The 13,684-nt window shown below is 41.1% G+C and overlaps 1 protein-coding gene across 5 annotated transcripts in view; it reads left to right on the top strand.

The window, feature by feature from the left end:
- The window catches only part of RANBP9 (RAN binding protein 9), a 59,159-nt gene that overhangs the window by 38,556 nt on the left and 6,919 nt on the right, over positions 1 to 13,684 (top strand). For all 5 annotated transcript variants that reach the window (XM_050941592.1, XM_050941590.1, XM_050941591.1 and 2 more), the window contains exons 7-10: positions 1,754 to 1,866; positions 3,426 to 3,534; positions 9,096 to 9,286; positions 11,304 to 11,451. In XM_050941592.1, coding sequence (XP_050797549.1) covers positions 1,754 to 1,866; positions 3,426 to 3,534; positions 9,096 to 9,286; positions 11,304 to 11,451 — 561 coding nt within the window. The remainder of the gene's footprint in view (positions 1 to 1,753; positions 1,867 to 3,425; positions 3,535 to 9,095; positions 9,287 to 11,303; positions 11,452 to 13,684) is intronic.

Consider the following 13,684-nt stretch of genomic DNA (forward strand, 5'->3'; position numbering starts at 1 on the left):
CTTTCATGAGCACTAAATTCACTTAAACTAAAGAAATCAGATTTTGAAAACGTATTTTATGGTAGTCTTCCTTTCTGCACTCACATAATGTCAGTAGAACTTGTAAATTTGGATATATTAGTCCAGCTACTTGCTGGAATGCATTGTTTACAACAGTGTTTTGTATTAATGTGGCATTAATTTTAATTTTTTGAGCAGACTCACTGGCTATGGGAATATCCCAATGAACACATTTTGGTCTTTAAGTGAATGCTCACTATATTGTTGTTTCACCACCTCCTGACACCATGTGTGTTGACATTAGTGCTAGCGTAAGCCATTTTGTCATCTTTCCTAGCCAAACAAGCATTTTAATTTAAAAAAAAAAATTACTGAAGGGGAAATGTAACTTAATTTGTCATTCTCAGTGTACTTCGATTCAGATCCTTAAATACAGTATTTTGGATCAATTCATGTGATTAAGTGAATTGTCACAAGTGTTTGAATTTTTTAATTACCATACAGAGTCAAGGCACTAGGCACCACGATTGTTTTCTGCACCAGCATTCATGCTAAAAATCTGTTAAAACAAGACTTAGATGGTTCAACGGATTTGAGGGTTTTCCTTTAGGACCGTGATCCTATAAACACTTATGCATGTGCTTATCTTTATGCATATAAGCAGACCCATTATGTCAGTGGAGCTATTCATGTTTAATTTATGTACACGGACTCAAGTGCTTGCAGGAGATCAGTAGTTAAGTCATAAGTGCAAATTCATATCAATGTCACTAGTGACTGCAATTCGACTGGCTACTCTGGGGCTTGTTTAAACTGAGTTGGTAGTCTCTAGTTGCCAGAGAACAAGTGAGTATTGGTACAGTCACAGATTTCCTTAACCGTGGAGTCTTCCCTTACTCAGAAGATATGTCTGTGCTGCCCAAAACAAACAAAAAAAAGGGGGTGGGGGAAACCCACAGTGGCAAGTCTTGGAGGCCAGGTCCACTGACTCAGGCTTGTGGAGCTCAAAACAGCAGCGTAGATGTTCAGGCTTAGGCTGGAACCTAGACTCTCAAACCCACCTCCCTCACTGCATTTCAGAGTCCTGGCTCCAGCTTGAGCCCAAATATCAACTCTATTTTTACCCCTGTGGCATGAGCCTGAGTGAGTTGACCTGAGACATGCTGCATGTCTCTTGCTGTGTAGACATTCAGACTTTCATGTCAGTTCTGGGTTGTGGAACATATTTGGTACTATTTAGAGAAACTCTCATTGCTGCTGAGCATACTGTATTTGTTCTGTGGATTAATACAGAATTTGGCCTCACAGGGCTTTAAGTCCAACACATTTCATGAGCCAGGAATACACTTGAAAAAAATCAGTATGTAATTGATCATAGCTTGGGTTAACAAATGGGATTCATTAAAAAACCTCAATTGTTTCTATATAATTGAAATAAAATGTTAAAAAATAATTTGTAAAAACAAGTACAAGTAAGAATATGCTCTAACAAGGAGCTTAGCTCTTCTGGGAAGGAATCAAATACATTCAATTAATATATTCATGACTAGATAACTGGGATAGGACATTTTTATATGTTGCAAATATATATTTCTGGTTTATGTATCTTACTAATTCCACTATTTGCTTTTATCAAGCAAGTGATTTTGTTTGCTCATATGCCTGGAAGTTTGAAAATTGTCTTCAGTTTATTTTACCTGCATAATGGTGTAAATGATGTTGCATATTTTAACTGTTTGAATTCTCTCCTCAGAATGGTTTCATCTTATTTAGTTCATCATGGGTACTGTGCAACAGCAGAGGCTTTTGCCAGATCTACAGACCAGACTGTACTAGAAGAATTAGCCTCCATTAAAAATAGACAAAGTAAGGCTGGAAAGTACACTGTATACTTTTTAAAACAAATTAACTTAAATTGGCTCATATTAAAAACAGTTCTCTATAATTTAATCTATGCATCTTTTCATCATGGAATGGCCTTCTAACAAACTTACACCATTATAATTCAGTGTATTAATGCACAGTCATGGATTCTTGAGCCGCTGGTTTGTTAATCTTGAAAGTACTGTTTAATTTTGGAACTAGTTTAATGAAGAGGAATGTTATGAATTACCTACCATGGCGCTTATATTTGAAAGAGAGGACACAAAGGTGTTATCTTGGAACAAATGTTAATGGTATGTCTAGACCAATGGTGGGCAATCTGCAGCCTGCGGGCCGTGCATGGCCCATCGGGGTAATCCACTGGCAGGCTGGGAGTTGGTTTGCTGTCCATAGCTCGCAGTGGCTGCGGTTTGCCATTTCCGGCCAATGGGAGCTGCGGGAAGTGGTGGCCAGCACGTCTCTGTGGACTGCGCAGCTCCCATTGGCTGGGAATGGCGAACCGCGGTCATTGGGAGCTGTAAACAAACTGTCTTGTGGCCTGCGGGCAGATTACTGTGATAGGCTGCAGGTTGGCCACCACTGGTCTAGACTAATGCTGACAATCACATTAGTAAACCAAAGTTGATAGTCAGTTAACTTGAATGGGACCACAGACATAGATTTTTGCCTTGAGTAGGAAAAATGGTAGAAGCTTAGCTAGCAGGTGCTGTTTAGATGCAGATTGAGTTTGTCAGGCTTACACTTGGAAAAGTTCAACACTTTTAGTTCAGTTCTAGCAGGATGAGTTGCAGTCTAGTCAGGAGCTTAAGCTATAAAGTAAGTAGGTGAAAATTAAGTTAAGGTGTTACTCTGATTTTCATTAGGCGAGAGGTCATATTTACGTTGGGCTTAGCTAGCATATTAACTAAACACAATCTAAACTTGACCATTTTTCTTATTTTAGATATAGTCTTTATGAGCTTGATATAGCCCGGTATTCCTGGTCTTGCAAATGACAGTAGTGCAGTGTGGACATACTTTATGAAGATATCAGTAAAAATAAAAATAAAATAAAACAGTGTCTTAGGTATATCTCTTACATTCTATCTCAGGCTGGAAGGGGCCCTGAAAGGTTAGAGTCCAGCCCCCTGCCTTCACTAGCAGGATTAAGTACTGATTTTTCCCCAGATCCCTAAGTGGCCCCCTCAAGGATTGAACTTGCAACCCTGGGTTTAGTAGGCCAATACTCAGACCACTGAGCTATCCCTCCCACTTAATTTTTTAATCTTCTTTTAAATGAGCTATTTGAGTAAGTGGTAGGTCAGTGTGTTTGCAAAGCAGCTGGCAATATATAATGTATATAATGCTTATATAAATATCTGTAAAATAAATACAACTCTTAAAATATTTCAGAATTTTCAAGGAAACCAACCCATTTCTTCTTTCCATGATTTTTTTGGGTAAAAATCCTATTGATTCATGTTGGTGGTATTTTTAATAGTTAATGTATATGAATCCTTAAACTAAGTTTTAACCTTACTTTTTTGTGCTTTGGTGGACAGGAATTCAAAAATTGGTTTTAGCAGGAAGAATGGGAGAAGCCATTGAAACAACACAACAGGTGTATCCAAGTTTACTAGAAAGAAATCCTAATCTCTTATTTGCATTAAAGTGAGTCTTCGAGTTATGCAGCTGTCTATAGAGAACTGTGTAGTCTTAGGAGATATTACATAATTAATTTGTTCCTGTGAAAGCTCTAAAAATTCTGTTGAATTTAAAAACTGCTTATTTAGTTAACTTTTCTGTGTGCTATATGTATCTTTTAGATCAAATAACTAGTATGTCGTCAGGATCCTGTGTATTCTGCAGCTCTGTGGATATAATTTGTTTCTTGCTGTAAAATTGTCTTCCAGAATCTGAGTTTTCATCTAAATCTGTGTGTGTTTAATTTTTTGGAACTGTTTTCCATTATGAATGTTTAATGTTAAACTTTCTTTTGTCACTTTATACTTATTAGTTCCAAACACTGAGTCCTCTTTCCTCATTGACTTTGAGGGAAATGGTAGATTCTTCAAGGAGTGTCCCTGTGGATGCTCCAGTTTAGGTGTTTTGACACACTGCGCTTGTAATCAGAGATTTGTGGTAGCAGTGCCCGGTTGGGCTCCGCATGCGCTGTAGTCATCTCACACCGCTCCAAGCAGTTACATAGTGGTGTGCAGCTAACCATCCCCCAATTCCTTCTCTACTGCCTTTGGCTTGAGTCGGAGCAATCAGCAGTGCCCTCTCTTACCTCAATAAAATTTCTAATAAATAGTTCATAGTGATAGTTTTAGGGAAGCTAACTACAACTAACTTAACACTTGCCTTACTCTAATTCCTTTAAAATTGAAAAAATATTTTTTTCCTTTACCTTTCTTATCTACCCCTGCCTCTCTAGCAGTTGTACAGCCTTAGCCTCAAACAGGGTTTACCCTTATATTTTTCTCTAAGAGACAGACTCCCTCAGGCATGCCCAGCTCACATGGCTTTAAACACTGCCTGACTTGCAGACTCTCCATACTGGCCTCTGCTGGTCACCCTCAGTGTGTCCGCTGCCTTGGTGAGATGCACATTTCTGCAGTGTGGGTATTTTTGAGTAGACTGACAGCTAGGACAAGAAAAGACAGGGATCTCCAATTTAAGCTTCTTATGATGGAGAAATCCCTCAGGCCAACCTCTGATCCCTGAGTCCAGGTCACCCGCTGGCCAACGATTGCCAGTCTCTGACATGGGCTCCACTTCAACAATGGCTGCCAAGGAGCCTACTCCTAAAAAGGCTACCAAAAAGCAGTCGCAGACATCTCTGCACTGAGAAGCATCTAAAAAGAAACTGATTCCCAACTGAAAAATTTGCCATGGTATCAATGGCACTGAGTGTGCCGGACCCTGAGGCACCAGGAACATCTGGCTCCGAGAGTTCCTGAAGAGCTAAAGACCCTATGTGGGCAACTCTAATGGAGATTTACACATTAAAGTGAAACATAACAGCACTCATGGAACTGAAGATCATCTCTGGACTGAGCAGTACAATGGCACCACCTGCTGTACCTGTGCTGTGCAGCTCTAAATCCTTAGCACTAGCAGCTTCAACACATGCTCCTGGGCTGTCCACCATTCCGTCTTTGGCACCGAGACTCATGTTTCCTCCGCAATTCATGAGGCATGCGGACCAGATAGTCATCTTAACACCTGAATCTCCTCTTCTCGGCACCAAGGGTACCCATCCAGATTGGTATCAAGCCAGCTGACTACTACCTGCAGATCAGCCCAGACTCCCTCCTTCCCCCCAATCTCCAGTGATGAGGAAGAAAAGGACAAGGCAGTAATATATACTCCTCTCCACTCCTCACCCAAGCTATGACCATTTCATCACCAACCATCTGCAGATATACGAGGATGATATGGTCACCCATTGGTACCCCCCCCATACTATTCCCAGCTAACTGGTCATACTGGGATCTTGGGGCAGTGTATAGAGTCCAACTGCAGGCTTCCTAGCCTGCCTAGGTCCCCTGGCCTTGTACCCTTCAACTGTCCAGGCACCCTCAGAAACAGAAGAAGACACTGAGGAACCTGAGAACACAGCCGAACATGACACTTCGCCACCTACTCAGCTCTCATCTTCATCACTGTACGAAATCATAATGCCACCACCTTCCACCATGGGGGATGATTTCAAATCCTTTCAGGACTGCTTCAAAGGAATTGCTGAATCTCTGCACATTTCGTTGGCTCAGCTACCAGAAGCCCAACACAATCTCAGACATACTCCAGGCATCCCCATCGGCAAGGATAGCTCTGCCAATTAGTGATGCAATCGTGAAGCCTGCAAAAATAATCCGGCGGACACCTGCTTCAGCTCCACCCACATGTAAAAGATCTGACAAGAAATATTATGTGCCAGCAAAAGGGGCTGAGTTCCTATTTACACATCCTACACCAAACTCCCTAGTAGTGAAGGTGGCCAACCAAGGGGGCAAACAACACCAGTCTCGAAAGACCCCATACAATAAGGACTGGAACAGGCTAGACCTTTTCAGGCAGAAAGCTTATTCCTCAGCTACACTTCAGCTCCGCATAGCTAACTATGCTGCCCTGCTAGCCAAATATACACACAATCTGTTCTCCAAAGGTCGACGTCTATTGAAAATTTACAAGATGTCAAAAAAAACAGTAGAAGGTAAACATTTCTGAAGGGGGTCTCATCTCCAGGACGGCTTTCCCTTGACTTGGAGGACACAACAGCATGATCCATCATGACATCCGTGGTTATGCGCCATGCAATATGGCTCCACCTCTCTAGGTCCCCAAGGGAGGTCTAGGCAATGGTCGAGGACTTATCTTTTGAGGGACAGAAATTATTTGCAGACAAAACTGATGTTTCATTACACACCTTAAAAGACTCACGGGCGACCTTAAAAACTGTTGGCATTTACGTACCTGCAAACAAAAACAAACAAGGCAGGTTTTACAATCAGAGATTGCCCTTAGCTCATAAACTTACTGGAGCTAAGGGCAGTCCAAAATGCATGCGAGCACTTTCTTCCTCTAATCAAGAACAATAAATCAAGATCCTCAGAGACAATTTAGCATGCATATTTTCTATAAACGGCCAAGGGGGAGCACAATCATACTCGCTATGTTCAGAGGCGATACGCCTTTGGAATTGGTGCATCACCAACAACCTATTGATATCGGCATCCGATCTGCCAAGATGTTAGACTACAATGGTGGATGTACTAAGCAGGGATTTCTCACAAACCCATGAGTGGAGGATGGATCCTGGAATTCTCAAATTCATATTCAGACTATGGCAGTTCCCTACCGTAGATCTATTTGCAACAGCTCTATAATGCCAAATACCCACAATATTGCTCCAGAGTGGGATTTGGACACCACTCCCTAGCCGACACTCTCCTCATAAAATGGGAGGCACCACTGATGTATGCATTTCTTTCGACCCCACGCCTAAGCCGAGTCAGTCACAAGATCAAGCAGGACAAATCCAGGGTCTTTCTCGTAGCGCACAAACATGGTTCCCATACTTGTGCCAGATGGCAGTGAAACCGCCTTGAACCCTTCCCTTAGTACCTCACCTTCTATCACAAGATATGGGATGCCTCTGTCACCCCAACCTCGCAGTACTCCATGGCTGACTGAGGTGAGAAGGCCTGTTCTGAGGAAGTAAAAGATATATTACTGAGCAGTGAGAGACAAAGTACAAGAAACACTTATATCCGTAAGTGGAAATGATTCTGCACCTGTTGCCCAGATAAACAAATCTTGCCACAATCGTCCCCCCTACTGAGGATCCTGGACTTTATACTAGGACTTAAAAAATTGGGGCTATCCACAAGCTCCATGAGAGTACACTTGGCTGCTATTACCTCCTTCCACGACAAGGTGGACAGTGTCACTGTATTTGCTCACCTGATGATTAAACGCTTCCTTAAAGGCACTGAAAACACTTATCCCACAATAAGGAACTACACCCATGTGGGACCTCAACCTCATTCTGTGTGGACTGATGGGAAAGCCGTTTGAATTCCTTGCAACTTGCTCTTTGTTGCACTTATCCATGAAGGTGGCTTTCGTCATTGCCATCACATCCGCCAGACAAGTGGGAGATTTAGGTGCCCTAAAGGAACACCCACCTTATACAACATGCTTTAAAGAAAGCAATCCTACGACCACATCTGAAGTTCCTACCCAAAGTTGCTTCCCCCTTTCATTTAAACAAATCCATTTACTTACTGTATTTTTTCCTAAGCCACATGCGGACAGGAAGGAGGCCTCACTCCACACATTGGATGTTCGCAGAGCATTAGCTTTCTACATTGAAAGAACAAAAACATTTTAGAAAATCATCTAGACTATTTGTTTCTATATCAGAACGCTTGATGGGTCAAACCATGTCAAAAGAGAGACTATCCAAATGGATGGCAGGATATATCCATTTATGCTACCAAAATCACAATCTACGGTATCCACTGGGAGTTCACACACACTCCACCAGGGCACTAGCAGCATCTGTGGCTTTTCTCAGTAACATCCCTATCACTGACGTTTGCAGAGCAGCTACCTGGGCATCAGTCTGTACTTTCACTGAACACTATGCCTTAGAACAACAATCAGCATCCAATGCCCCACTTTGGACTTACGGTGTTATCCAGTCAGTAGACCAACTCTGAAGCCCCTCCTCCCTACTCAGGGGCACTGCTTAACAATCTCCTAAAGTGGAGCACTCCCAGAGACACTCCTTGAAGAAGATACCTTATGCGGTAACTGAGGTTCTTGGAGATGGCTGTCCCTGTGGGTGCTCCACTATCCTCCCTCCTCCCCTCTACTTCGGAGTTTCAGCCCAGTTCTCTCGGGTAGAGAAGGAACTGGGGCAGTTGGCTGCACACCGCTATGTAACTGATCAGAGCAGCGTGAGACAGCTCTGGTGCATGCGCAGCCCAACCAAGGACTACTACCACAAATCTTAGATTATGAGCACAGGGCATCAAGCACCTAAAGTAGAGCACCCACAGGGACAACCATCTCGAAGAACCTGAGTTACTGCACAAGGTGAAAACCCTTTTCTCTTTCTGAGGAAAAAGTTTAATTTTAAAATAGAACATTTAATATTTCTAAATTTTCCTTTTTAAAAGACTATTGATAGTCAAAATTTATTCTTGCAGGATAAGGTTCTTGCTTTTCCAGGTCCTCCCCACAAATCAGTTATTTGTTCTCTTGTGGTTACGTTCTGGTTGGATACTCTAACCTCACAATCTGAAGACTGAGAATATACCTACACTTACGTGCGCTACACTGGTACAGCCAAAGCTATTACATTGTAGCACTGTAGTGTAGGCACTTCTTACATTGACAGAAGGGTTTTTTCCATCAGTGTGGTTAATCAACCTCTGAGAAGCAGTAGCTCAGCCAACAGAAGAGTTCTACACTGATGGTTAGATTGACCTAACTATGGTTCTCAGAATGTGAAATTTTTCACAGCCATTGGTGGCGTAGCTAGGTTGATCTAGTTTAAGTATTGACCAGGCCTAAATCTCTGACATTGAGTGCTTTGTCAGTGAGTAAAACTTTGTTTTCAAGATTTAAACATTCAGTGCAAGTAGAAGTAATTTATCTGAAATTCTGAAGTGGCATGTCTTCTCCCTAAAATAATGTTGTCTTTTTTAATTGTTTAGGGTGCGCCAGTTTATAGAAATGGTGAATGGTACAGACAGTGAAGTGCGATGTCTGGGCGGCCATAGTCCAAAATCACAAGATAGTTACCCTGTAAGCCCTCGATCATTTAGTAGTCCTAGCATGAGCCCCAGCCATGGAATGAATATTCACAGTTTAGCAGTGAGCAAAGGAAGCAGCACACACTTTTCTGGTGAGTCAAACTAGGGGAAAACCCCACACTGTACTGAGATGTTTCTTCAATTCTGAATGTCAAGAAAGAATTACAGACCTGTCAGATTTGCATATTAAGTTTTCTAGTTTAACATACTGAATTAGTTACCCAGAGGGAAGTTTGTACTCATCAATTGGCTGGTTTAGGTGATGTCAGTCATTTGCCAACTGGAAATAGTGCGTAGCTGAGGTCCAGTCATCAAAGTATAAATCCAGCTAGGTGAAAGTAAAGGCTTGGGCAACCAGCTAATACCATGATGTATGTCACTTGGAGACTGGTTCCAAATATTTTGGGAAGTTTTCTGTGTAGTAGGGTGGTTTTTGGCATCTAGTATGTGGTTAGCTGCTTGGAGGTGATTCCAGGGTGGGACTTAAGAGTGAATCCCAAATGGCACTGCTTTTCCCTTGGCAGGGGACCCACTGTATTCCACCTCCCCCATACTGCCCCATTTGATCTGCTGACATGACCAGAAGCTACCATCTCCTTCAGCCTAGGAATGAGCATGGATTATAGGGCATAGAGAACAGACAATCACTGGTAAGGAGTCCCAGAGCAGTGCTGTGCTGGTATTAGGAGTTGGTGGTCAGGCAGGTCAGTTTCTGACTTTCTGCTGACAACCAAACTTCAGTTGATGCTGCTCAGCTCTGCTGAGGGCGATCAGGCTGTCTTAAGCAAACCTTTAACTTAAAAGAAAGACTTGAATGTTTCAAGGCTTCCAATTCAGTTTAAGTAATAATAAATATTTGAGGGGAGGATTAGCTTTTAAAGTGCTAGTGGGTTGGATAGAGGGAGAGATTAGGCTCTTTGAAAGAGAGTGGAAGTTTTGTATATCTTCACTGAACCCAGTCCTCTTTCAGCAGTAGTTGGTGTCCCTCTGTCCACTTTCAGTTCAATTCTGTTATAAAATCTAAATTGAGGCCAACTTCTTGTCTTCAGTCTAGTTTTCCTTAAGTAGGAAGTGAGAGTTAAGTGGCCAGTGTGGGGGACACTGCTGCTGGAAAGGCAACGGCTGTCGTGGGAAGGGACCGAAGACCTTATGAAAACTTAAACATGTAGCTATTATAATATTCAAATAGAAGGTATTTATAACTTGTATCCTGTTTCTCCTATCTTCAGCTTTGAAAGTTTAGTAGGATGTGATGCAGAAAAATCTCCCAAAACATTGACTTTCTATTGTTTTGAAGATAAAGCCACACCTAATAATAATAAATCTATGCAAAGTTGTATATTAGTAGTGGCTGATGGATTTATTGAACGGCAGATTGAAAGTGCTTGTGATCTATTGCTACAGTAGAATATATGGAACTCCCATTTTCAGGACTTGATAAAATAAAGTATCAAATTAGTACACATTTAATGTGTCTGCTTTTAAATTACAGCTTTCCTCAATTAAATATTACTGGGGAGGGATGAGGTGTTTGCGGGAAAGAGTAGTACATCAGGCTGGAGTGATGTTTAACTAGATGTTTTGCTGTTTAGCAAATTGTAATTCTCCATCAAATTTTGATCCTCATTAATCATTTGTTTAGCTGATAATATTGAATATACCTTCAAATTACTGAACTTACATATGAAAACTAACATAAAAATAAGTCTTTGTAACAGCTGTTATACAAAGCCAATTAAGATAAAGTGTAGCCATTAAAAACCAAGGCAGACACTAGCCCACTCATGGTTTTCAGATACTTTCTGGAATGGTATATTCCAAGAAAAAGGTTTGTAGTTCCTCTGACTTGTGTATTTCACTGGGAACTTTTGCTAGTGAACTGAAAATGTAAACTGCTGTTCTTATTTGCCAGTTAATTTTATTACCTGGCCTCTTTACTGTGAAAGCCTTAAATGTGTTTCAAAGGCTTGAGGAGTGGAAGCAGGTATGTGGAATTATCTGATAAGTCTACTGTACATGAACAAATCAATCTTATCCTTATTTCAGAAATGTGTACATAAAATCACAATTTGTAACTGACTAAGATTACTAAAATATTCTTTTGTTTAGGTTTTGAAAGTAGTTGCAGTAATGGAGTAATATCAAACAAAGCACATCAGTCTTACTGTCATATTAAACACCAGTCCACAAGTTTGAATGTACCTGAACTCAACAATATAAATGTATCAAGATCACAGCAAGTTAACAGCTTCACCAGGTGAGTAATCTCCCAAACAGATGTCTGATCCACCATGATGCTAGTTTTGTCATAAACATCTTTATTTTGCACTGCAGAGAGCGATTTTTATATGGGTTTTTAGGACCGAGGCATAGCATGGGTTTTTGAGTACTCACTAATAGTTGATAAAATGGGATGGGATGAGGGGATTGGAATTATTTTCTCATATTTTTCATTAAATGTATTGTGATACTTTCACCTTTAAGACTCAGTACAATAGTACACATACACTGTTCTGTTAAATGAGTAAATTGGGAAAAGGCAAATTGTTTTAACTGTGACATTAGAGACATCATCAGCTTTTGTTCTCAGACTAGCTTCTTTTGGTCGTCACACTTCTCCCTTCATCTTCTGGTCTGGTGCTTATTCAAAATCATGTGTGAGGACTTGAGTGACAAACGTATTCACTGCTTTTTATTCATTGTACGCAGATAAGATTGAGTGAAATGTGGATTCTCTTGTATGTGTAGTACATAACCGCAATGGCTTGCTCTAAGCACTAGATGTGTGCGACCCCTTTGCTTTTAATGGGTTTGCAAATGTCAGAGGTGGTAATGCTAAAATAATAGATAGCATAGGTATAACCGAGCCTAATTTGGCCTGTAAAATGTTTATTGCCGGTGCTTGGTGAGATGGACAGAACCAGACTTGAGAGTGCAGGAGGAGTTTATGGACCTAGCAGGTGGAGGGAAAGCATTTACTTTCGAAACAGTTATGATGACAAATATGGAACGACTACTTGGAGTGCTTGCACATGTCCATTTCATGTTAGGTGTGTGCGTGCCCTGCATATAGTCGCCAAATCTTTTTCCCCTCAGTGGTACCTGTTTTTTCTGGAACAAGCTCTATCCCTCAGAGCTAGTATTCCAATTCTGGAAGTTGTCCCGCCAAGTTTCGTAATGCCAGTTAAGTTATAATTTTCTTCATACACCATGACTTCCACATGCTCCTTGCATTTGTGTGCAGGCCTTGAAGATATATTGCCGATTGCCCTGTTGCTTTCTTGCCTTTTTAATACAATTATGGTTTCTGCTCCCTTCTCCAGAAATTAAAAAATTAGCATAAACAGATGAGGTTCCAAAAACATGTCTTTGTTTCAAGGAAGTGTTTTGTCTTAGCAGTTGTCTCTGCCAAAGGGCTCCATGAACTCCAACCTACCTTTTGAAACTTTTTGTAACATGCACTTCAGCTCGTCATTTACAAGGGACCTTTTTCTCCTGATGTTAAAAAGGTGCTGAATATTCCCTAGTAGTGAAATTAGTTGTAAACTGGATTTCTTTTAGCCTTAAAAGCAGTGGCTGAGAGGAAGTGCATCTTTAAATGGTGCTTTTCATAACTGATAACAGAATGAGCTGGAGTATGCGGTTACTATGGCCCATATTTTTAAAGGTATTTAAGCATTGCCTGTTGGTGTCTTCTAAGTGCCCAAATTCCTTTTGAAAATGAGATTTAGGCTCCTACATCATTTAAATGTTGCAACGCCTAAATACATTTAAAAATATGGGTCTGTCTGAGGCTCCAGCCCTTGAAGGCATTCTGTTCAACCAGAGCACATGCAGCTTCCGAAGAGTGCCTTTGTCCAGTGCCATGAACAGAGATCTGTCATGCAGGCTTGTGCTCCATGTGTTTTCCGAACAAGATTCTTTTGTGTCTTGTGCCTGCTTTGGCTGACTGGGTTTTGGTTCTTTCCCCAACCTTGTTCCTCTGCCCTCCATCTTATTCCTGGTATTGCTTTCCAGTCTGAGTGAATAATCTGTGGACTGAAACTTGCTGAAAGAACTGCATTGTTTTATCTAAAGCTGGTGTTCTCCAAATAAGCTTCATGCTTGCTTGCCCTTTGGTGTAAAAAATAAAATAGAGAACCGGAATAGCAGATTTGCTCAGCAGTTGAAGTATACTTCCTATCGCTTGTGACCAAGTACAAAACGCACATTGGAATTTCTGTGTATAATTATCAGGGATCCTAGAAATCAGTTTGCCACAAAAAAATGAGAAATTTGCACTTTTACAGTGAATCTTTAGTTTTTACATTTTGTGAAAAAATAAAAACATACAATAGAACCCCGTTTACCCAAGCCTCCATTATCCAGCTCTCCATATAAACCAAACTGGGGCTGAAGGGCTCTGGTTTCACCAGAGACCTGTCAACCGGGCTGAAGATCTCAGGATTATCCAAAGTTTTGATTATCTGATCTGGCCCCCGGTCCCAATT

Source organism: Gopherus flavomarginatus, chromosome 2, assembly GCF_025201925.1.
Source record: "Gopherus flavomarginatus isolate rGopFla2 chromosome 2, rGopFla2.mat.asm, whole genome shotgun sequence".
In the NCBI taxonomy this organism is placed as follows: domain Eukaryota; kingdom Metazoa; phylum Chordata; order Testudines; family Testudinidae; genus Gopherus; species Gopherus flavomarginatus.